We start from the raw sequence: 26089 nt of genomic DNA, 5'->3' as shown, positions 1-26089 counted from the left end.
TACATACACATACATACATGCATACATACATAAAGCTTCCCCTAGAGCTTCCCTGATAGTTATTTGAGTACCCTGAGACTACTCTGCTGGAGAGGCCACAGAAAAGCACTTTAGTTGACCATCCTAGGTTAGCCCAGTCTTTTAGCCATCACAGCAAGGTGCCAGATATGCAAGAGAAGCCATCTTGGACTCTCCAGACCAGCCATGTGCCTGCTGAATATGACTGAGTGACTTCAGTCATTGCCATATGAAGCACAGGAATTACTCTGCTGGGACCTGCCTGAATTCCTGACTCACAAAATCATTAGATACACACACAAAAAAAATATTCTGTTTTAAGCCACTAAGTTTGGGGATAATTTGTTATGCAGTAACAGAAAATGAGAACAAAGACAAACAAATAACAAAACCTGACTACCACCAACTTTAATGACTAAAGATCAAGGATAAAATTCTGAAGGACTGAAAGGTTAAAGACAAACAATATTGTATACATTCTGAAACCGCTTCCTACCCTGAATCAGAATACTTCAATCTAAGGATGCCACTAATATCCAGTTATATTTCTACTTAATTGTTCTCCTAGTCTTGAGGGCAAATCTCTTATCCTTTCTGTTTTTGGCTCTTCCTCTCTGTGTCTGGCTCCAATTTAACAGGCCTGAGTCAGAGAAAGATATATACTTCCTTAGTCTTTGCTGCTGAATCATCCCATTCATACCTACATAAGCAGGTGGCAGAAAATGGTCTCATATTTTAAAATAAGTGGAGGGGCGCCTGGGTGGCGCAGTCGGTTAAGCGTCCGACTTCAGCCAGGTCACGATCTCGCGGTCCGTGAGTTCGAGCCCCGCGTCAGGCTCTGGGCTGATGGCTCACAGCCTGGAGCCTGTTTCCGATTCTGTGTCTCCCTCTCTCTCTGCCCCTCCCCCGTTCATGCTCTGTCTCTCTCTGTCCCAAAAATAAAATAAAACATTGAAAAAAAAAAAAAAAATTTTAAAATAAGTGGAGAAGCTAGTTATGTCATAAGAATGTAGAACGTTAGAGTTGAAATTAGAGATCATCATTTCCAATTGCCAATTTAATAAAAATATTCAGAGATTGAATATCTCAGAGACTGAGAGATTAAATCACTTTCCCAGAATAAAAAAATCTACATGTTTAGATCTTAAATCCAAGATTTCTAATCTACCATATTGTCTTTAAAGCTAAAGTTCTAGACATGAGGTTTTGGGCTGCTGTGAATTCCATAAATGGGAACCATATCTTCCATGAATTCCAAATTGGCATGAATAAAGTTGTGTATATATGTATCTAATTTTTCATATACTTCATCACATTTTCAAAGTGGTTTGTGATCTCTGTCCCAAGCTAGAAAACAATGCCTTGATGAAAGTCAGACATATATTCTTACATAAAAGTATAATTTTATTATGTAAATAATTTTGTCACAGCTAATATTTATCAATAACATTTTAAATAACTGTTCTAACAATAACTACATACATACATATATATGTATAAAATATTTAGCCCTAGATTTGTATTTCTTTATATTATTTTCTTAAGAAATTTATTATTATTTATAGTTCATTAAGTCCTTAGTATGTCTCAGATACAGTTCCAACATCTTTATTCTTTATCTTATTGATGCTTACAAAAATTGGATCTGTGAGATAAATGAAAATCTCAAAATCTCAAAAATGAAATTCATTGAGATAATTATAAAAATCCCTACTTTATAGATGCAGAAACTAAGGCATAAAAAGCTTACAGGGGTGCCTGGGTGACTCAGGTGGTTAAGTGCCTGACTCCTGATTTCAGCTCAGGTCATGATCTCATGGTTCATAAGATTGAGCCCCACTTTGGACTCTGTGCTAACAGCACAGATCCCGCTTGAGATTCCTTCTCTCCCTCTCTCCCTTCCTCTCTGCCTCTCCCCTGCTCACCCCCTCTCTCTCTCTCTCTTTCACAAAATAAATAAAATAAACTTGAAAAAAAGATTACATAATTTGTTCTAGGTTATATAGCTATTACTGGATTCTGACTCTACAGGTAAAACAAAACAAAGCAAAACAAAAACAAAAACAAAAACAAAACCTCCTTTCAATGTCAATGTCCCTACGAGTGTGATCTGGGATGGAGTTCAAATTAAATACAGAATCTTGGATGACAGGTTTGTCAGGGAAATATCTGGCTTTTAGTACCAGAATGGCATGGCATCTGAAAGTAGAATAAAAGAGCCTTCTTTAGCCTCTCTGGTCCATGCCTAGGGAAGACTAGACTGGCCTTTGAAAAGATAATTAAGAAACCTGTGGGCCATACAGAATAATACATTAAAAAGAATATTCACCACAGTCAGATTGGATTTATTCCTGGGATGCAAGGATTGTTCAATATTCAACCAATGTAATATACCACATTAACAAAATGAAAAATAAATCATAAGATAATCTCAATAGATGCAGAAAAAAACATTTGATAAGATTCAACATCCATTCATGATAAAAACTGTCAACAAAATGGGGTTAGAGGGAACATACTTTAACATAATAAAGGCCGTATATGAAAAACCCACAGCTGACATCATTCTTAAAGGTGAAAAACAGCTGTCCTACTAAGGTCAAGAACAAGACAGGATGTCCACTCTCGCCACATTTATTCAACATAATACTAGAAGTCCTAGCCACAGCAATCAGACTAGAAAAAGAAATACAAGGTATCCATATTGGTAAAGAAGAAGTTAAACTCATGATTTCCAGATGACATGACACTATATAGAAAATCCTAAATATTCCACCAAAAAATTACTTGAAGAATAAATGAATTCAGTAAAGCCATAGGGTACAAAATTAATACTCAGAAATTAGCAACTTTTCTATATACTAATGACAAAGTCACAGAAAGAGAAAAAAACAACACCATTTACAAGTGCACCGAAAGAATAAAATACCTAGGAATAAACTTAACCAAAGAAGTGAAAAACTTGTACTCTGGAAACTATAAAACACTGATGAAAGAAGCTGAAGATGACACCATGAAATGGAAAAATATTCCATGTTCATGGATTAATATTGTCAAATGTCCACATGACCCAAAGCAAGCTACAGATCCAATACAATCCCTATCAAACTACTAATAGCATTTTTTGCAAAACTAGAACAAATAATACTGAAATTTTTATGGAACCACAGAAGATCCCAAGTAGCCAAAGCAATCCTGAGAAAGAAACAAAATTAGAAGTATCACAATTTTAGATTTCAAGATACACTGCAAAGCTATAATCAAAACAGTGTGGCTGTGGTGCAAAAACTGACACAGATCAGTGGAACAGAATAGAGAGCCCTACAACAAACCCATGTTTATATGATCGCTTAATCTATGACAAAGCAAGCAAGAATAAACAATGGAGAAAATTCAGTCTTATCAATAAATGGTGCTGGGAAAACTGAGCACTTACATGTACAAGAAGAAACTGGATTATTTCCTAATATCATACAAAAAATAAACTCAAAATGGATTAAAGACCTAAACATGAAACTTGAAACCATAAAATCCTACAAAAGAACACAGACAATAATTTCTCTGACATCAGACATAGCAACATTTTCCTAGATATGTTTCCTAAAGCAAGGGAAACAAAAGCAAAAATAAACTACTGAGACTATATTAAAATAAAAAGCTTCTGCACAGCAAAGGAAACAGTCAACAAAACAAAAAGACAACCTACTGAGTGGGAGAGATATTTTCAAATGATATATCCAATAAGGATTAATATAAAAAATATATAAAGAACTCATACATCTCAACACACGCATACAAAAAACCCATTTAAAAATGGACAGAAAATATGAATGGACATTTTTCCCAAAGAAAACCTACAGGTGGCCAACAGACACATGAAACAATGCTCAACATCACTTATCATCAGGGAAATGAAAATCAAAACCACAAAGAGATATTACCTCATGTCTATTAGAAAGGCTAAAATCAAGAAGATAAGAAACAGTAAGTGTTAGTGAAGATGTGGATAAGAAGGAATCCTCATGCACTATTGTGGGAATGTAAATTCGTATAGCCATTGTGAAAAATAGTATTTTCCTCAAAAAATTAAAAATAGAAATATCATATGATCCAATAATTTCACTATTGGGCATTTACTCAGGGAAAATACAACACTAACTTGAAAAGATATATGCACCCCTATGTTTATTACAGCATTATTTACAATAGCCAAGACACAAAGACAACCTAAGTACCCTTCAATATACGAATGGATAAAGAAAATGTGGCATATATGCATAATGGAATATTATAGAATTATAAAAAAGGATGAGTTTGTGTTGTTTGAGGCATGGAAGGACCTAGAGGGGATTATGTTATGTAAATAAGCTAGTCAGAAAGAGAAATACCATATGATTCCACTCATACATGGAATCTTTAAAAAAACAAAAAATTTGGAAAGACCACAAATACATGGAGGTTAAAGAACACCCTACTAAAGAATGAATGCGTTAACCAGGAAATTAAAGAAGAAATTAAAAAAAAATACACTGAAGCAAATGAAAATGAAAACATGATAATCCAGAACTTTGAATGCAGCAAAGGCAGCCATAAGAGGGAAGTATATAGCAATACATCAAAAGCAAGACAAGGCTCAATTGTACAACCCACCCTTACACCCAAAAAAGCTAGAAAAGGAATATTAAATAAAGGCTACAGCCAGCAGAAGATAAATAATAAAGATTAGAGTAAAACTAAATGATATAGAAACAACAACAACAAAGAAACAGTAGAACAGATCAATGGAACTAAGAGCTGGTTATTTGAAGGAATTAATAAAGCTGATGAACTACTAGCCAGACTTATCAAAAAGAAAACAGAAAGGACACAAATAAATAAAACCATGAATGAAAGAGGAGAAATCACAACCAACACCAAAGAAATACAAACAATTATAAGAGAACATTATGAGTAATTGTATGCCAACAAATTGGGCAATCTGGAAGAAATAGATAAATTCCTAGAAACATACAAACTACCAAAACTGAAACAAGAAGAACTAGAAAATGTGCACATACACATAACTATCAAGGAAATTGAATCAGTAATAAAAAATCTCCCAGCAAACAACAGTACAGGGTCATAGGACTTCTCAGGGTAATTCTACCAGACATTTATAGAAGAGTTAATACCCATTCTTCAGAAATTATTCCAAAAACTAGAAATTAAAGGAAAACTTTCAAACTCCTTCTATAAAGCCAGTATTACCTTAATTCCAAAACCAGACGAAGACCCCACTAAAAGAAGAATTATGTGCCAATACCCATGATGAACATGGATACAAAAATTCTCAAAAGATACTAGCAAATTGAATCCAACATTACATTAAAAGAATCATTCATCATAATCAAGTGTAATTTATTCCTGGGCTGCAGGAGTAGATCAATATTCACAAATCAATCAATGTGATACACCACATTAATAAAAGAAAAGAACCATATGATCCTCTCAATAGATTCAGAAAAAAAAACATTTGACAAAATACAGCATCAATTCTTAACAAAAACCCTCAACAAAGTAGGGATAGAGGGAACATACCTTTACATCATACAGGCCATATACAAAAGACCCACAGCAAATATACTCAATGGGAAAAAACTGAGAGCTTTTCTTCTATAGTCATGAACAAAACAGCTTGTCCACTCTCACCATTGTTATTTAACATAGTACTGAAAGTCCTAGCTTCAGCAATCAGAAAACAAAAAGAAATAAAAGACATCAGAATTGCAGGGAAGAAGCCAAACTTTCACTATTTGCAGATGACATGATATCCCATGTAGAAAACCTGAAAGACTCCACCCAAAAATTGTTAGAAGTGATATATTCAGTAAAGTCACAAGATATAATATCAATGTACAGAGATGTGTTGCATTTCTATACACCAATAATGAAGCAGAATAAGGAGAAATCAAGGAATCAATCCCATTTACAATTGCTTCAAAACCCATAAGATACCTAGGAATAAACCTAACCAAAGAGGTAAAAAATCTGTATGCTGAAAACTATTGAAAACTTATGAAAGAATTTGAAGGTAACACAAAGAAATGAAAAAAAAAAAAAAAAAACATTCCATGCTCATGGATTCGAAGAACAAACATTGTTAAAATATCTACCCAAGCCATCTACGCATTTAATTCAATCCTTATCAAAATACCACAGCATTTTTCCCCGAGCTAGAACAAACAGTCCTAAAATTTGTATGGAACTATGAAAGATCCCAAATAGCCAAAGCAATCTTGAAAAAGAAAAGCAAAGGTAGAGGCATCCCAATTCTGGTCCTCAAGTTATATTACAAAACTGTAGTGATCCAGACAGTATGGTATTGGCACAAAAAACAGACATTGATCCAATAGATCAATGGGACAGAATAGAAAACCCAAAAATAGACCCACAACTATATGGTCAACTAATCTTTGACAAAGCAGGAAAGAATATCCAATGGAAAATGATGGTCTCTTCAACAAATAGTGCTGGAAAAATTGGACAGCAACATGCAGAAGAATGGAACTGGACCACCTTTTTGCACCATACACAAATATAAATTCAAAATGGATGAAAGACCCAAATTTGAGACAGAAAAGCATCAAAATCCTAGAAGCAACCAAAGGCAGCAACCTCTTTGACCTTGGCCATAGCAATTTGTTACTAGACACTTCTTTGGAGGCAAGAAAAACAAAAGCAAAAATCAACTACTGGGATTCTTCAAGATAAACACACACACACACACACACACACACACACACACACACACTTCTGCATAGTGAAGGAAACAATCAGCAAAACTAAAGACAGCCTACGGAATGGGAGAAGATATTTGCAATGAAGTGGGTGGAACTAGAGTGTATTATGCTAACCAAAATAAATCAGTCAGAGAAAGACAAATATCAAATGATTTCACCCATATGTGGAATTTAAGAAACAAAACAGATGAACACAGGGGAAGGGGGAAAAAGAGAGAGAGAAGCAAACCATAAGAAACTCTTAACCACAGAGAACAAACTGTGGTGGATGGAAGGGAAGTGGGCAGAGGATGGATAAGTGGGTGATGGGTATTAAGGAGGACACTTGTTGGGATGAGCACTGGCTGTTATATTTAGAATCACTAAATTCTAATCCTGAAACCAATATTACAGTCATGTTAACTAACTATAATTTAAATAAAAATTTGAAACAACAAAAATCAAAAATAAAAAAAAAAAACAAAAAGCAGAAGCAGAACAATAAACACAAGCAACAAACTGATTGATGTCAGAGGGGAGGAGGATGGGGGTTCAGCAAAATGGGTGAAAAGAAGAAGGAGATATAGGCCTCCAGTTATGGAATGGAAGTTACAGGAATTAAAAGAAGAACGTAAAGAATAGAGTCAATGAAATTGTAATATCAATGTAATGGGACAAATGGTAGCTATATTTGTAGTGAACATAGCATAATGCATAAACTTGTCAAATCATGAAGTCATACACCCAAAACTAATGTAACACTGTGTGTCAACTATACTCAACTAAAAGAAAAGAAAAGAAAACCCATAATCAGAAAAAAAACCATGTAAGTTTTATGTAAAAAAAAAAAAAAAAAAAAAAGCTATAAATTTTATGATCCAGCAATTACACTCCCAGGAACATATCAACATTAATGCATTCATATGTTCATCCAAGGACAAGTACATAAATTCTCAAGACTTTTCACAACAGCCTCAAACTTGGAAACCGCTCAAATGCCATCAACAAAAAGGGAATCAATATAAAGTATGTTATAGTCACATAATGGAATTCTACATAACAATAAGAATGGCTGATCTACACAACATTAGGCCCAGCAAAAGAAGCCAGACACAGATGAACACACACTGTAGAGTTCCATTAATGTAAAAGTTAAGAATAGGCAAATGTATGATCTCAGAAGTCAGGATTTATAAAAACATAGCAACCAGAAGGAGCATGAGGGGCTCTAGGAGCAAGGGAGGTTAAGCGGCTTTGAAATGATGTGGTTCTTGATCTGGATCCTGGTGACACAGGTGCGTTTGGGGTATGAAAATCCATTGAACTACGTACTTAAAAATAGTGCACTTTTCTGAATTGTGTTGAACTTCAATAAAGAGATAAATCTTTTTTAAAAATTTAAAAAATAAAAAAAGAAAGTTGTGTACAGTGAGAGTGGAGAAAGTGGGCCATAGAAGAAACTAGTATATTTACAAATAAAACACAGCTTTTATCCCACAGCTTCTGTTAGACCATATATTTGTAATTTTTCTTTCATAGCTACCACCCTCCTCTACTACTCTTTACAGACAGCCATGGGGTAAAAGGCTTCCAAGTACACTGTGGGGTCTGACATAAACGAACATTTCTGGGCAACATTCCTGTTGAACCTACACTCAGAAATTTGCCAAGAAGCCCACACCTCATTGCTTTCCTTCCATGTTTGTCTCTTCATTAATAAAATACAGTGACTCTAAACACAGGAAAGTCCAATGGAAGAAAGTCAAGCACAGTCCACGCAAAATCTTCCTGCATCGTTTTCAGCCAATCAGCATCGGCTTCCAAATGTTCTTATTTTATTTGACAATGAAGAAATTATATTTTCATTGTCAAAAGTGGAGACTCTAGATTGGTTAACTATTAATTTGAGATGATAAATTATATTCTAATTGTGTACTTTACAGATTTGGCAGGGAAACATCTAACCTCGATATATAACTTCTCTTGAAAATGTCCAGTTTTCAAATAATGATTCACCATATTCACAGAAATAATTGTTAACTCTGATATTACATGTACTTTATCAAAAATAGGACCCATGACTATGGAAAATATTTATATTTGATAACATTTCATCTGATTTATGTGTTTCATTGGTGAACACATAAGCATCAAGATGTGCAACTATCTGGCACACATAAACATCAGTAAGAGGAAAATATGATTTTGTAATTTGGGGGTTGATAAAATACAAATTACAATAGATTGCACAGGATTTTAATGGAGGGAGTGAGGAGGTGCATGGATATCTGCTATACCTATTCTCTCAAGAAGAAGGATTTCATAATGGTCTGGGATTACAAAATAATTTCATAGGAGAACTTTTGAGCTTTGGAAAGAAGGGTACTAGCATTATATTATTATGGCATGTCTACTTAGTTTTCCAAACTTGTAGGAAAATCTATCATTATATTGTAACCTTTTCAATCAAAATGAGAATTTTATATGGCTTTATCTTCCTATTTGCTTATTTATTTTTAAATACTTATTTACTTATTTTGAGAAAAAGAGAGAGAGAGAGAGTGAGGGAGGGGCAGAGAGAAAAGGGGATAGAATCCAAAGCAGACTCCATGCTCAGTGCAGAGCCCATTGCAGGGCTCAATCTCATGACCATCAGATCGTGACCTGAGCCAAAATCAAGAGTCAGACACTTAACCAACTGATCCACCCAGGTGCTCCTACCTTTCAATATATTTAAAGTAAGGTACTTTATTATTGCCAGGGAAAGTACAATGTATTAAACAGTCAAAAAATCAGATAGAAATAAGTCAGTGTCTCCTAAACAATTCTGAATCTAGTAAAATATATATGTTTATGCATCTGTATATTTTTCTCATGTGGAGATATATATACATAAACGCACACATATATGCACACATACATTCTATTATGTGGTAAAATATATACTCTTACATCACTATATATATTTCATATATGCATATCGGCACAATTTTTCTTTTATGTCTGGAATAGCCAAGAAATTGAATAAGTTTATATTCTACTGTGTAAATGAAAGTTTAAACTTACTATATACAAAAAGTGAAAAAAAGTAACCCTACTATAATCAGACATATTAATAGGAAGATATTGGCAAATACATTATCAAGATGAATCAGAATTCAGTGACATCAGTTTATCTTCAAAGAGACAGCTTTTCAAAAACTAATCATATCTTTGTGGATAGAATTTCAAGGAAGGGCATTTATTTTGGGTGTCAGAGAGGTCGCAGAACTAGAGCATTTACTAGAAACTGGTAGTTCAAAAGTCTGAAACACTTAGGGATTTTCTCTAGATTTTGGTAAGACAAGAATCTGCCGGCATAGAAGTCTTGTCCCGCTCAATGCCATAATGATTGCTATTTCTATCAGTCCACTTAGACCCTTCCAGAGGCAGTCACTTCCACATACAATTTACTCAATGCTTTATAAGTAAAATGACTAAATAATTTGTTGTTCAAATCAGGACAGTGTTATGAGTGAAAGGGGACGCTATTAATAATTATGCCCAGATAACAGATATGCACCATGACTGTCCCAAATAAACAAGGACATATAGTCATCCTTTTTCAAGACTTCCTGTACATGGTTGAAAAATTTATTAGAAGTTGTTCATTTTGAGTTGAAATCTGCTTTTTTTTTTTTTTCAATTTTAAACCAGGGGCTAATAAATATAATGTGTTTTTATTCATTGATATGAAAGTTTCTCAGATAACAAAATCCAGCCTCTTACTCAATTCTCATTAAAGCGTCTCTAAAAGACAGACATCTAGGCTCTGTTTGAATATTTCCATAGACAAGAAACTCATTGCATTGCAAACCAATTCATTATATTTCTGGAAAGCTTCTTGGTCAAGAACTTAAAATTGTCTGCTTATAATTTCTTATCTTCTGAATCTATACAAATGCCTGAGCTTTTCCACATAATATCCCCTTTTAGTAATAACATTGCACCCTCTCTTACCTTATTTCTCAATCAAAGCCCCCCCTTCTTTCCACTGTTGTTCATATATCATAGATCGAAGGCTAGTTACATACAGTTACATCTAATTTGGAACGTTCATTTTGATCAATTAAATAACTTATTCAGACACTTGAGATCTATGTTCTTTAATTCCAATAAGAATTTTTTATTGGAAATATAATTAAATTGCGCTGAAAGAATAGAATTTCCTAAATTACTAAGTTGTGAAAAATTCCTAAGTTTTCAAATTTTTTTAACTGAGATGTTGTGCCAAAAATGTGCAGTTTATAATACAAAACAGTTTAAAAATTAAAATAATGTCACAATGGAGCTCATTTAGTAATGACAATTCTGACAGAATAACTTTCAGTCATAAGAACACCATCACTGTAATTTCATTTATCTTATTTTCAACAATATACATTAGAAAAGTTTAGCTGTTAGATATATTTTATCGCTATTTCCATGTTTAGAATATGCCTTAATTCAAATTGCTAATATCATGTATTATTTAAAATTTAACTTGCTCAGCCAAACTAACCAAAGATAAATGCTAATCTGAGATCTTCATTGTTTTGTCACTTTAAATCTATTTGTAAAATATAACAATCTCTTGCGGTGTCTGGATGGCTTAAGCATCCAACTTCGGCTCAGGTCATGATCTCACAGTTAGTGAGTTCAAGTCCCACACTGGGCTCTCTGCCGTCAGCATAGAGTCCTCTTTGGCTCCTCTGTCCCCCTCTCACAGTCCCTCCCCCTCCTCCTTTCTCTAACACTCTCTCTCTTTCTCAAAAATTAACATTAAAAAAAGAATAATCTCTTAATTTTTGTTCATGTCTCTTGCAATTAAAACATCAATACTTCTATGGGGCACCTGTGTGGCTCAGTCAGTTGAGTGTCCGACTTCGGCTCAGGTCATAATCTCACGGTTCATGGGTTCGAGCCCCGTGTTGGGCTCTGTGCTGACAGCTCAGAGCCTGGTGCCTGCTTCTGATTCTGTGTCTCCCTCTCTCTCTGCCCCTCCCCTGCTCGTACTGTCTCTCTCTGTCTCTCAAAAATAAATAAATGTAAAAAAAATTTTTTTTAAACATCAATACTTATAGGCAATTAATACATAATTACTACTTACCTCATTGATTATGTGTTAATAAATCTATGTGTATGTGTGCAAACTGTCTAAAGTAGAGCTTTCACATCTGGGGGCTCATAGATGGTTGTCAATATGGTGGCCACCTGTCTTAAGGCACTGACAACCCCACATTAACTATAACTACTTCATATTAATGCTGCTTCTGGTGGAAACATGCAAGAGGCCTATTTGTTAAATAGGCATCTTACCTTTTCAGAAATTGTTTCTACTTTCCTTTGCAAAACTCTCACCCTGTGTAAATCACCTTTCGATTCTGGCCCATAACTATTGCCCCACATTCTTTTCTACCAACGATTAGCTGCAAAGCTCTCCTTAACTTATAACCTCATTGAATAAAGATAACTACTAAAAATAGTTTTTATTTTCTAGATAATTTGTGTTAACACGCTAAAGGAGAGCTACTCCCAAAAGACTGTAAGTTATTAGGATGCTAAGGTAATCTATCGTTAGTAGTTGTTTTTTTTTTTTTTTTAAATGTTTATTTATTTTGAGAGAGAGATAGAGAGTGAACAGGGGAGGGGCAAAGAGAGAGGGAGAGAGAGAATCTCAAGCAAGCTCCACACTGTCAGCATGGAGCTTGATGCGGGGCTCAAACCCACAAACTGTGAGATCATGACCTGAGCTTAAAACAGAGTCAAAAACTTAACCTACTGAGCCATCTAGGCACCCAATGTCATAGTATTTACTGTCTGGTAGGCTAGCATGTGGCTAGTTCCTTTTTGTATTGTTTTATTTTTGCCAAGAATTATTTTAAAGAGCCTCAACTTAGCACACTGAGTTTAATCCACATTCTATCATTATTGGATCTAGAAAAGACTGTGTTTCCTAATTCTCTGAAAGTTATCTTTGACTCTGCTCACTCTCCTAAGAGTATATGTAAATAACTGTTATTTAAAACAGCTAAAGATGATGATAACGTAGAAATCCAGGTAAAGATAATCCACCAGAACACCTAATGCAGGGGACTTAGCCTGAGAGCATTTAAAACAAGAAATCTGCAATTTGAGAAAAGAAAAGAAAAGAAATCTGCAATTTGTAACCATCTGACCGCCAATAACTTTATGTAAATGACTGCTGCTGAGTGTCAGAATGAGCTGTTCAACTGAGGTAAGAATTAGAATCGACATTTAATGTAATTGATTATATAAGTGTTAAGCTGTTCAATTTTAGTTATGCTAAAATTATATAGTAAAATTGGGGCACTCTGAAGATCACAAGATGAAAGTAGGTATGGGAAAACCTCTGTATGCACCTGAATCATGTTTGATCCATATTTAATGCTCTTACATCAATAAAAACTCTTGGCCAACTTCTGAGAGTAAAAATCCATCCATCTTACACAAGTGTTCTTGATCGTTTACACCAATTTGAAAAACATTGTAATGTCCTATTCTGACTAGTTGAACAAGCTTTAAGGAAATGAAAATTAATCATGAGCATCCAATCTAAATGAGGTAGAATTTACTTACTGGAAACTTCAGAATATTGCAGAAGTTGCACACACACACACACACACACACACACACACACACACACACTGATTAGACTAGGGCTATACATTTTTCATTTAAAGATGAACCAAAAACTAAATGTATGAATAATTTTGATATCTAAATCCTAGGAGGTAGTGATAATTATGTGAATAAATCTATATTAGAGCTTAAGTAATATTTATTCACTCTAGAAATACTTGAAACTACTCAGATTTGGTAATGATAAAATTATTTCAGGGACTAATTATCTGAGTTGTTGATTGGTTAATCAAAGACTCTGAGGGTACAATGATCCACCCTTACTGTTCAAATTCAATATTTTTGTAGCATTCAATAAACATTATTTATATCATCTGTTTATTAACTTTATGGACCATGAATACAATTCAAGATATTTGGAAATAATTACTGTAATGGGAACTGATATAATCATTTAATAGATTTATTTAAAATTTTAACTATTATAACTGATTAACTAGCTATAGCTGATGTAACTATTGAAGCTAATACTTTTATTTATGTTCCATGGATAAAAATGATAATACTTTGCATAAGGAGAATTATCGGATTCTAGCATTCTACTTCCATTTATTGCCCAGAGAGATCACAGACTACTTAAAAAAAAATCCTGCACATTTTACTGACCTCAAACTTAAATCGCTCAACAAACATTAGTGGGGTACCTGAAATTTGCCAGTCTGTTTTAACACAAAATAATCTCTAAAGCCATAAAGTTTAAGCCAGCCAGATTTCACTTCAACAATTAAATTCTTTTTTAAGATATATTTTTATATACAAAAAAATTACAACATGTGCAGTCTGGGAGAAAATACTTGCAGTGTATATAACATACAAAATATTGGTTACAAAAATCCATAAAGATCTATGAATATATAAAAGGGAAAAGATATCCAATAGTAAAGTGAACAAAAGTTATGAATAAAAAGAAATCCAGGTAATAATAAAAAAGATGTTCATACCTAGTAGCAATATGAGAAAAGAAACTAGATATGTATTAATTCTATATGCAAATATAAATAAATATACACATATATATGTGCACACACATATCTATGCAAAAATAAAAAGTATTAAAAATCTAGAGTGGTGATATCATATTATAAGTGCTCAAGAACCGTTGGTGGAATGGTTACAATCATTTTGGATGGAAGTTTTGAAAATTTCTACCAAAATACAAATGTACATATTCTTTGATTCACTAAATCTACTTGTATGAATATATCTGGCTAATGATAACAAATATCTAGCACTAATTGAGTGTTTAATGTTGCCAAGCATTGTCCAAAATGCCTTATATATCTAGTTGTCATTTAAGTCTCAAAAATCTTTATGTGGAAGGCCCAATTATTATAAGTCTCATTTACAGTAAGGAAACTAAGCGCAGATAAGTTAAGTAAATACAGAGAGGGGTTATGTGGAGCCAGGACCTGAAATAATCCAGGTAGTCTGCTACCAACTCTTTTTTAGGTTGCTATGTTGTTTAGACAAATCCTACCAGGTTCAAAAGATACTGCTTCAAGAACGCTTCTGTAACTTATAATAACACACAACCACAAGCCGACAAATGTTTGTCACTATGGGTATGATTAAATAAGTTTTGATATATCCATGCAGTACAGTATTATTTAGTTCCAAGGTAGAATGATATAATCTTATGTGAATTCTGTGTAAAACATTATAGGACAAACTATATAGTTGAAAGGAAATTAAAACAGTATCTATTATATGATCTTATTTACTTAATATATGTATATATGTCTATATATGTATACAAATAATAGGAAAAGGATTTGAAGGATAGGCACCAAATGCTTCACAGAGGGTTATTTTGGAGCAGTGGGACACAGCAGGGGTGACTGAAACATATATTTTGCCTCTGACAAATATAATAAGAAAAAATTGAGTTCAATGAACTCTAAAAACAAAACCAACCAACCAATCAACTAACCAAACAACAAATATAGTCTCTTTATTCACACAGGTTAGTGGAGGGAAGAAATACTTTAAAAATGCATAAATACTACAACAGGGGAGGCCATTGGAGTTCCCGCGAAAACGCTAATAAACATTACACATGAATCATGAATGTCGGTGGATGATGATGGCACTTTATGCAGAGGTAAACTCACTCATTAACTCATCAAATACTATTAACACATCAAATACTATGTTAGACATATGCAAAACTCTAAAAGCTGGAGGGAACATGTTGAGACTTTAGTTCCACATGGTTGGTGTGTGGAAAGCTAGGGTTGAAAATAGAGGACGAAAGGCTGGGTGAGCATCAGATCTGGCCACATTCCAGATTTCTGACTTTCTGTTAAGTCATTAAAAGTTTGGTAGGTAAGTGAGAGATCAAATGAAATTTAGTTTCAGGAGTGTCCTTGAGCAACATGGTAAAAGTGGGTGAAAAGTGGGCAAAGCTTTGAGGCAGGAGGACCCATCAGGATGGTCAAGAGTTTCTCTGGATTTGAGATGAGTGGAAGAACAAGAATAACTGAAAGGATTTGAGAAAACTTAGCAGGTAGAAGGGAAAAGACTTAGAGATTCATTTGATTTTGATGCTTATGAGTGAGAGTAGAAATCAAGGAGAATGTTGGTCGTTCACATAAGTATCCCTTTTAAATCTTGACAGCGTGTTCCCCATGTACTAAGCACTTAATTTCATTTTTCATTTAAACTAATTAATTGTGATGATATAGGCAGTTCACTTTTTAAAGGCAAAAGCAACATCTTTTCTGTGTTTGTACCCTCCCTACCTGGCACAGTGCAGATCAGGAATTTAATAAATACCTACCCAATGAAGACAGAAGCATGAAAATATCATTATTATAAAAGAAACACAAATGAATACCCATAAAATACCAACAATAAAAATTGACCTAGTGTCTTTAATTAATTGTAGAAAGGAAAAACAGCTGTCCACCCACAATACCAACAGTATTGAGTATAGCCATCATTCCTTTCTTCCACATTTAGCATTTCACAGTATCAACCAGATACATGAATTACGTGCTATTACAATCAAGCATATTAAAATGATTTAGAATTTCCTCCTCCTGATATCCTATGCACTTGGTGAGAACATGGTTGGTGCTGCTGAAGAAGTGTTTATTAATAAAAATACAAAATTCACAGGTGCAAATGTACTTTATGTTCAGAACTGCCGCACTCTTTAGAGATGAATTCATGTTAACCCAACCAAAAACTGATATCCCTGGACTATTATTTTAAAAAAAAATGTGCATGCTGCATATTTTGTGGAGAACATCAAAACCTGTGCTCATCAAATCGGCCTGGAACCACATTTTTATGACTCATAAAAGAAATTAGGACCTACATTCAAAGGGCTGGTTATTAAATATTGTATCTTCAAAAAACCAGCATGCTGAAAAACATTGGTATTTCATAGATAAAAATTTCAAGAGATAGAAAGGAACATACATCTTAAACTTTCATAATGATGCAAAGATGCTTCTAACAAAGGCTGCCTCTGATGAACTGACTTTTCTAAAGTATTTTTAAAAGGTTAACAGATAGAGTTAACCTTCAAAATAAGTTCAAGGATGTGTTGCTAAATGTGAGGTGTCTGTTTATCTGGAATACAGATCAAAATGCTACAGAATTGCCAAAGGAAAATAAGCTGTTTTCCCAGTCACATATAAATACCTTTAAAGGTATGTTTGGGGGATCTTTAAATTCTATATTCAATTTGTGTCTGCTCAAAACAAGAGCACAAGTGGTTCATTAAGAAAAGGAAGAACAGGGGCACCTGGGTGGCTCAGTCAGTTGAGCCACTGACTTTGGCTCAGGTCATGATCTCACCATCTGTCAGTTTGAGCCCCACATTGGGCTCTGTGCTGACAGTTCAGCGCCTAGAGTCTGCTTTCAATTCTGTGTCTCCCCCTCTCTCTTCCCCTCTCCCACTAGTGCTCTGTCTCTCTGTCTCTGAAAGGTTAATAAACCTTAAAAAATTTAAAAAAAAAAGAAAAGGAAGAACAACTGGAGGTTATATAAGGACAGCTTCTTCTAATCACCATGTCCTTTGATACACAGTTAGAAATCTATCTCCCCCCAAAAGAAAATCAATATTTATAGAGCATCCAGCATTTCAAATACATGGTTAGTGTTATGACTATACTGTATTTTAAAGTTCTTAAGCTTTTTACCTGTGACTGATAGGAAAAAAATGTGGGCATTTATAATGGGTTGCTCTGTGAAGAGTGGTTTCTGCTGACATCACTTCATTTCAAAGGATTTGCTAGGACAATCACATTGCCTCCAGCTGTAACAGCCCAATTACTAGTAAAAACTGCCTCAGACTTTAAGAGCCTACAGGGCTTTAAAAATCAATGATGCTTTAGTATTTGCATCCTCAAAAAGGCAGCCAGAAAGCAAACTAAACAAGTGTTGAAAATGTATTCTTCAACACTATTTCAAAGTATTTCTATTCTTCATTCATATATCCATTTGGGGGACATAATTAGATACAGCCAGCTCTATCAATATTGCCAATGGCTAATGGGCATAGGCTGAGACAATTAGGATGTACAGTAAATATTTTGCAAAAAAGTCAGATAAAGTAATTCACATACGTAGTTATCTATACATCCCATTTTAACTTTAAATTAATGGGGGCCATGAGAAAAATAAAAATCAACATGTGTAAAAGTAGTCATATTTTAAGCTTATGGGCTCTTATACTATGCTGTTCTATTGCAGAATGTTATTGTTTGCCTAAATCGTGCCTGTTAGACTTTTATATTAGTCCTGGAAGGTAGGATTATATTACTGTGTGTGTCTATAGTTATGGTGTAATCATAATTCCCTAAGAACACGAGTAAACCAATGGAACCTTCTTTTTGGAGAGGAAACTCAGATATATGAAGAGTACCTTTAAGTACCTATAAGTACCTATAAGACATCACAGATATATGAAGAGTAGCTTTCATTTCCCTCTTATCAGTGGGTCCTAAATCAGGGGTTAGATCCGGGAAGTGGGTCTTTACTCAGGGGTTAGGTCAGGAAAGGGGGACAAAAGCTTCCAATGTGCTGCAGTTCTTGTGAGGAGTCTGGCACAGATCAGACATCCATGGAGAATTCAGTAGAAAAGAAGAAACAAAAGTGGCTTCCCTTTAAAGTGCATTGGTCATTCCCTTTAGTCATTCGTTGGTTCTTCTAATTATTCAACACACAGTTTTTCTAGGACTGTAAAATGACAGGAAAGTTGCTAAACACTGTAACTACACGTCTCTGAACTACTATGGATAAAGAGACAAGTAATAGACAAAGAACAATATGGTACATGGTAATAATGGATTGGCTGTGGTATTAAAACTATAGGCAATACACTTTTGAGAGAGAAAGAATACCCAGTCTTTTCAAGACAGAGCTGAAGCATGAAACCAACCAATAAAACAGGCAGTATTTTATAGAGTATATTGGAAGGAAACAAAGTTGTCAGAATTCAATTCATAAAGGCTCAGCACTTAAAGATCACCCTTTGAACAGCTGTGTAAGAGGAGAACAAGATTTTTTTTTAATAGAAGCCTTGGGTGTAAAAAATGGGAGTCTCTTCACAAAACATCTTGGGCAAATTAATAGATACATAAAGGTCCTTCTAGAAAGCATTATAACATTTTCCTTAGCCCGCTTATTAAGGAAGTTTTGGAGAATTAGACAGAATTCAATATAAGCTTTTTAGAGTTTTTCATAAATACCTGTGTGTGTTTGTGTGCATGTATGTATATCAGAGTAAAGGATGCAAGTCTAAGTGTGGGTGTGCACGCATGGATCTCTCTGCTATCCCCATACACCACCTTCTCTCTTTACAAACTTTCCTTTTACCCAAGGAGATGAAAAACAGAATCCCAGCAATTCTGGATGATAGCAAAGAAATCCATGATGTTGATTTTAAGAGTATCAGAGACGATCAGTAATGACTAAAATAGTCATTCACTCAAAAAAGGCTCACCACCATACAAGTGACAGAGTCTTGATTTCCCCAATACAACACATTTTATCTATTTTTGGATGAGCTGAAAGCTGTCTAGGGCTAGAACTGTTTTTGACATCCAACTCTAGTTTCCAGCTTACTTCCTTTCCTTTTTCACTGAGAAGCAATTTATTGTTTTGTGTTTTTGGTTTTTCCTTCTTGCCCATACTACAGCAGGCAGGTTCCATGCTTGGCCACGCTGACAGTCAGAGACATACAAAAACGCAAACGCCCTGAAGAAGTTCCTAGATATTTTTAGCATATTCCCCAAATGTCCTTTTCCTGCTTTCCAAAATACCTTTTTGGATTTAAATAAGCCCATTTCATAAGAACAACAAGCTTCCAAATGATAGCTACGATTTCCAGAATATACAAACAGTCCCTGTTGAGTAACATAAAGTCAATAGTTCCAGAAAGCAAGTGTTCCTTTTTACCCATTAAACTCTAAGGCTTTCATTTCATTACAGTTTGAGAAATGGTTCTACTATTTATCTGCCTTTTTCACTCAATGGGAAATTATTCAAAATCTAACACATTGCTTTTTACAAATAATATTCATCATGGGTGACTACAATACACATGGTTGCAATTATTCTCAAATACTTCTATTCCTGAATATAAGTTGTATATAATCACACATGGCACATTTCTTTCTTCCACTACCCCTTTCTTCGTATTTGAGCTTATATATTTCTACAAGTAATGATTTGGGTTCAGAAGGCATTATCAAAAGAAAATGAAAAGGTTATATAAATGTCACTGCCTTGCTACGAATTTTACATGTTCTTGCCAAATGCGACTCTGAATATCTGGACTGGCTTTCTACTGTAAAGAGAAATACATCTATGCGTGAAATAGTGTTCCTGACAATAGCTTCTTGACATGGAAGAGGCTTGAAAATGTGCAAGAAAAATCCTTCACCTAATCACACATTTACACATGCATTGCTCTCATTTTTCTTTTCTATAGTAATACTGGATCTTAACAAGGAAGTTCATACTGCTCATTGTCCCTTTATCTGTAGAAGAAGAATTTTCACAGCCGCATATATACTTTCAGAAATCAGAGCCTGTCAGAACCTAAACTGGTGTTTCCAAACCGTTCAATAGATTATAATGTAGGAGAGAAGATGTAAGCATGAATGTTTGGTATTCTTGTGGGTTACATAATGATGACATTGATGACCACAAGGCCTATGCATAAGCTATCAAAATAGAATTTTAAAAAATTATTTTATCAATACAGTTGAATTCCCATTGTATTAATTTATGTTTCTGTCTCTTTGTCTAAACTTTGAGATCTTGAAGGCCCCTATGTCTTCTCCTTGTTTGTATTTTCTCATAATGTCTCATGTTACTTCCTTAGAAAACAACGCAATGCCTCAGAGGTTGTTTTTTTAAATAAGTAATACAGCTATTAGGAAAATTCTAGAAAATTATAAAAATAAAATCATTCATAATCACTCCACTCAGGTATGGGATTTTTTTTCACACTTTATATTTTTCTTCTTTTTTAATGGCTAGTAACATTCTTTAAAACAATTTTTAAATTCTTTATTAAAATATATTTTCCCTTTAAATTCATTTCAAATAAATTTAACAGTAAATGCTATGTTTTATTTTAAAAATTTAAAAAGATATAAGGAAAAGAATAAATTATTCACAATCCTATTAGCTTACATTTACACATGCACTGCTTACATCCAGTGATAGCTTACATTTACTTCTATCTCCATATCTACTTTTTGTAACTAAAGTAGGATAATATTTTACTATCCTATATTATGCTTTTCTACATATCTATTAATGAGTAATTTACTACATCATTTAATATTCTTTAAAAAGATAAAGTTTTATATCTGTGTAACTTACCATCCTATATCTTTAGGAAATCATTTAGGCAGTAGGGAACATCTCTGTTTAAATGTTAACAAAATTTCTTGCCAACTTATCCAACTTTATTTGGGAAATAAGGAAACAAAGTCTTACTTCTTTTTAAAATTTTTTTTTTCTTAAATTGAGCTGATACATATTAATTAAATTTAGATCTCTCTGCTTACTCCACTTTTCTGGCATAATACTTGTGCCAAGAAAGAAACAAAGAAAAAGGAATATTTAGCCATTTGAGATAAGTATAGTCCTTCTCATTTGAGATGAAAAATGACTTCATAGTACTACCTTCTCAAATACGATTTTCTGTAATATTATGGTGATAAAATACATTTTAGTTAAACTGGTGGAATAGTAGCAATAATGAAACACATATATAGCATGTTTAATATTTTATTTTTCCCTGCAGATGAAGAAAGATATTAGAATTGTTTACCTGGGGATATGATATAGAAGAAATCTTTAAATTCATCCATCCAAACTTCTGCTAGTCTCCTGTTGTTTTTGTTGATGACATGACCAGTGCCACCAGGGAAAGTGTAAGGAGTTGCCTTCCGAAAAACATGACCAACATGGGAGCAAGTCACAATCTCCAAAGAGCCTCCACATTGCCAAATCTGTGGAAAAAAAGCAATCCTATCTCAATCATTGTAAATAATGCAGTAATAATGTCTGACAAGGAACTGAGGCTAACTAAGGCCAGATCTTTAGATCTTATATGGCTCAAGCAAACCTCAGATGGACACAAAATTTAGAACTGGTATACTTAGCTTGGCAAAGGATTCTAATTTAGAAGAGCTTGATATTTGTAAATATTGTAGTGTTGGACTTGTAAGTTTCAATTATTTTTTCATTGCCTTTGTTAAACTACCAAATTTTCAGTTTCTAGTAGTCAACCTAATCGCTACTTAATAGTATTTAGTATCTAAACTCTGCTATGAATTAATGAATTTATTATACATGTTAGATGTCATGGTAAACATCTAAATTTGTTTAAAGCAAAATCAATTATACTCCACTCATTTTACTCCAGTCATTTTATTTATTTATTTATTTTTTTTTTTTTTTTAAATTTTTTTTTTCAACGTTTATTTATTTTTGGGACAGAGAGAGACAGAGCATGAACGGGGGAGGGGCAGAGAGAGAGGGAGACACAGAATCGGAAACAGGCTCCAGGCTCTGAGCCATCAGCCCAGAGCCCGACGCGGGGCTTGAACTCACGGACCGCGAGATCTTGACCTGGCTGAAGTCGGACGCTTAACCGACTGCGCCACCCAGGCGCCCCTACTCCAGTCATTTTAAATGACTGTCAATTTCAGCTATCATATATTGGCAGTATCTTACACCTTTGGATATATTATTCGTATTAAAATGTGCTAGGACTCCTTTATATCCACTCACCATCTATGCATCCTTCAAAATCTATCTCCAAGATCACTTCTTCTAGAAGGTTCTGTAGGGAGGCTTTGTAGTTGTGACTTTGGTACTTTAAACATCCTTTCATGAAGAAGCGATTACACTGTCTTGTAAGCAATTGTTTACTTCACTATCTCTTGTTCAAAACTGTAAATTCTTAGAAAACATTTGCCTGTATTTCTTGGTGTCCTAGATTTACCGTGCAGTTGAGGCTAATTATTAAGTATCCCTAACACATTTATTTCTATAAAATTACATTATTTAGCTACAGGTTATACTAATAGCATATGTGTATATGCATGCTATCTATAAAATATACTAATATACACACACATATATATATACATGCACAAACATATATATATATTATATATATATATATATATATATTATATATATATATATATATATATATATTATATATATATATATATACAAACATAGAACACACACTCATATGTGTATGTTTATTACTTACATATAATATATTGCATATGTGCTACAGGTTGTTTATCCCAATAAACAAGTCATAGTTATCATTATATATTGGAAGCATTGTTCTTTTTTTTAACGTTTATTTATTTTTGAGAGAGAAAGGGACAGGGAATGAGTGGAGGAGGGGCAGAGAGAGAGGGAGAGAGAGAATCCCAAGTAGACTCTGCATTGCCAGTGCAGAGTCCCGTGCGGGGCTTGGACTCATGAACTGTGAGATCATAACCTGAGCCGAAATCAAGAGTTGGATGGTTAACTGGCTGAGCCACCCAGGCTTCCCTGAAAGGACTGGGTTTTATATGGTAATTAACATTGTTCTTTTAAGGAGAACTGCTTATTTTTGAAAGATAAAGTTTTCTCCATTTGACCTCTCAAGCAATATTCATCTTAGAAGAGGGCTGTCGTTGAGCTCGGGTAGCAGTAGAGACATTCAATTTACCAGAAGATGGAAGATGCTAAATGACAAGTTATATTCATCAACCGGCTTGTACATGTGTTGTACATTGCATTACATGTGCAATCTATTCTTTCTCATTTTCTAACTGTCAAAACACCATAATGCTAACAGGAAAGAAGTTTCAGCCTAACCTAAAATGTAAGAATAAAATATAACTGAAATACAAAAGAAGAATGGAACTCGCTCTTACCCTCAAGACACAGGATAGAGCTTTCTTAAATAATCAAAGTATTTAATTGATTGGTAACTCTCTCATCTTTGTAGCATTAAATGTATAAACCTTCTTGGAATTATGAAATCCTTACACTGTTCTATTCCATTAAAATTGAGGAAGTTGATCCTTCTATCAAAGACAAATCAATACTTTTGTGTCAGTCAACTTTATGCCTAACTCTGTCTTAAGAACTTCACTGGTCTGGTTCTCCCTTTGATTTTTACCTGAGATGTTGATAATTTTGCTCCTTACTACACTATGACTACCTTCATATAATATCTGTTAAAATCTCTTATCTTTTTTCTTTTATGTTTATTTATTTTTTAGGGAGAGTGACAGAGCATGATCCGGGAGTGGAATCTGAAGCAGGCTCCAGGCTCTGAGTTCAGCACAGAGCCCCATGTGGGGCTCGAACTCACCGGTCAGATGCTTAACTGACTGAGCCACTCAGGCACCCCAACCTAAAATCTCTTATCTTTCAAATAGATTCTTAAAGAGATAAACAACTAAAAAGATTACAACCCAACAAAAAGTTCTTCCCTTGGTCCAAAGTACCTCATTTCTCTGTTTCCTCTCACTGTAAATTAGCTTCAAATGTTTATTGATATGCCTTGTTTCCCTTCCTCAATTTTCATCCATCTCCCTATGCATAGTGAAATGCTGTTTGTTTTTGCAGCTCCCTCAAAACTGCCATGGTGGAAAACACAAACTTTTCCCTTGACGAATATCTATCTAGCTGACTCCTCTCTTAGATTGTCTTGCTTTCCCTCCCAGTACTTCAATGTTTACATATTTTCACTGTAAATATTTAAATGTTAGCCTCCACCTTCCTTTACTAATTCTCCAGGTGGTCTTATTTACTCCGATGACCTTACATAGGATCTGAATACTCACAAAGTCAACAGTGACATCTCAGCTCAGACCTCTCCTCTGGGATCCAGAGCTGAGCATCCAAACATTTACTGGGTATCTCCTCTTGCGTGTCTCAGATACACATAAATAAATACATCTGAAGTGGAACTGCAGATTCATCCTGGCTTTGTCAGCCAGGTCTTACTTTCTTTCTTTTTTTAAATAATTTTTTAAAATGTTTATTTATTTTTGATAGAGAGAGAGAGACAAACACATAGTTGGGGAGGGGCAGAGAGAGGGAGACTCAGAATCCAAAGCAGGCTCCAGGCTCTGAGCTGTCAGCACAGAGCCTGACGTGGGGCTCAAACTCATGAACTCTTAGATCATGACCTGAGCTGAAATCGGTGCTCAACTGACTGATCCACTGTCTGTCTTTTTAATCATGAATAAATAGTGCCACCACTTACTCATGTGGTCAATCCAAAAAAAAAAAAAAAAAAAAAAAGGAAAGAAAAGAAAAACTAAATAAAAGAGAAAACAGAAGCCTCTCTCCCTTGCAAACCCGAGAAGTCATTATTGATTTCTCCTTTTTCTATCACATATTATTTATTTTTTATTAACATTTTATTTTATTTTTTGAGAGACAGAGAAAAACAGAGTGTGAGCAGGGGAGGGGCAGAGAGAGAGGGAGACACAGAATCTCAAGCAGGCTTCAGGCTCTGAGGTGTCAGTACAGAGCCCAATGTGGGGCTTGAACTCAACAAGTCTTGATATCATGACCTGAGCTGAAGTCAAGATGCTTAACCAACTGAGTCACCCAGGTGCCCCTTTCATCACTTATATTTAATCTGTTAACAAATCCTGGCTTTACTATCTATAAACATAATTCTCAGTGTATCCATCTCTCCCTGTCTCTCTGTCACCATCCTTGTCCTAATCACCAACATTTCTTGTGGGTCAATTGCAATGGACTCTTAACTGTCTTGGTGCTCTCACTGGTGCTTCCTATAATTTGTTTTGTACTGAGAAATCAGAGGAGTCTTTTAAAAATTTAATTATTTAATTTTACTTCTGTGTTTAAATACTTCAATGGTTTCTTACTGAACTGTGAATATAAACAAAATCCTTTAGGCAGGGCCTCTCAGACCCTACATGAGTCTCTCCCTCTATTAATAAGCACTGGTGATCCTGGCCCTCTGCCATTTCCTAGAATAACAAATCTCATACCCTTGTACACACCGAAGCCTCACCAAGGGCTTTCCCTAAACCTGGAATACAATTCTGTCTGCCCTTCACCTGACTGCCTCTTTCCCACACTTCTCATCTTAGCTAAAA

The 26089-nt window shown here is 34.5% G+C and overlaps 1 protein-coding gene and 1 long non-coding RNA gene across 6 annotated transcripts in view; one reads left to right on the top strand and one right to left on the bottom strand.

Moving 5' to 3' along the window:
* Nucleotides 1–26089, bottom strand: part of GALNT13 (polypeptide N-acetylgalactosaminyltransferase 13) — a 554292-nt gene that overhangs the window by 153531 nt on the left and 374672 nt on the right. For all 5 annotated transcript variants that reach the window (XM_086718628.1, XM_086718629.1, XM_086718632.1 and 2 more), the window contains exon 9: nt 21760–21940. In XM_086718628.1, coding sequence (XP_086574754.1) covers nt 21760–21940 — 181 coding nt within the window. The remainder of the gene's footprint in view (nt 1–21759; nt 21941–26089) is intronic.
* Nucleotides 15394–21941, top strand: LOC147578479 (uncharacterized). The gene is made up of 2 exons (XR_015255229.1): nt 15394–15558; nt 21733–21941. It is a non-coding gene; the product is annotated as an uncharacterized LOC147578479 (long non-coding RNA).

The sequence above is a fragment of the Puma concolor genome, chromosome C1 (assembly GCF_028749965.1).
Source record: "Puma concolor isolate L17-30 chromosome C1, mPumCon1.1.hap2, whole genome shotgun sequence".
NCBI classification, from domain to species: Eukaryota; Metazoa; Chordata; class Mammalia; order Carnivora; family Felidae; genus Puma; species Puma concolor.
The sequence above is the reverse complement of the archived record's forward strand: the minus strand, read 5'-3'. Positions and strand labels throughout refer to the sequence as shown.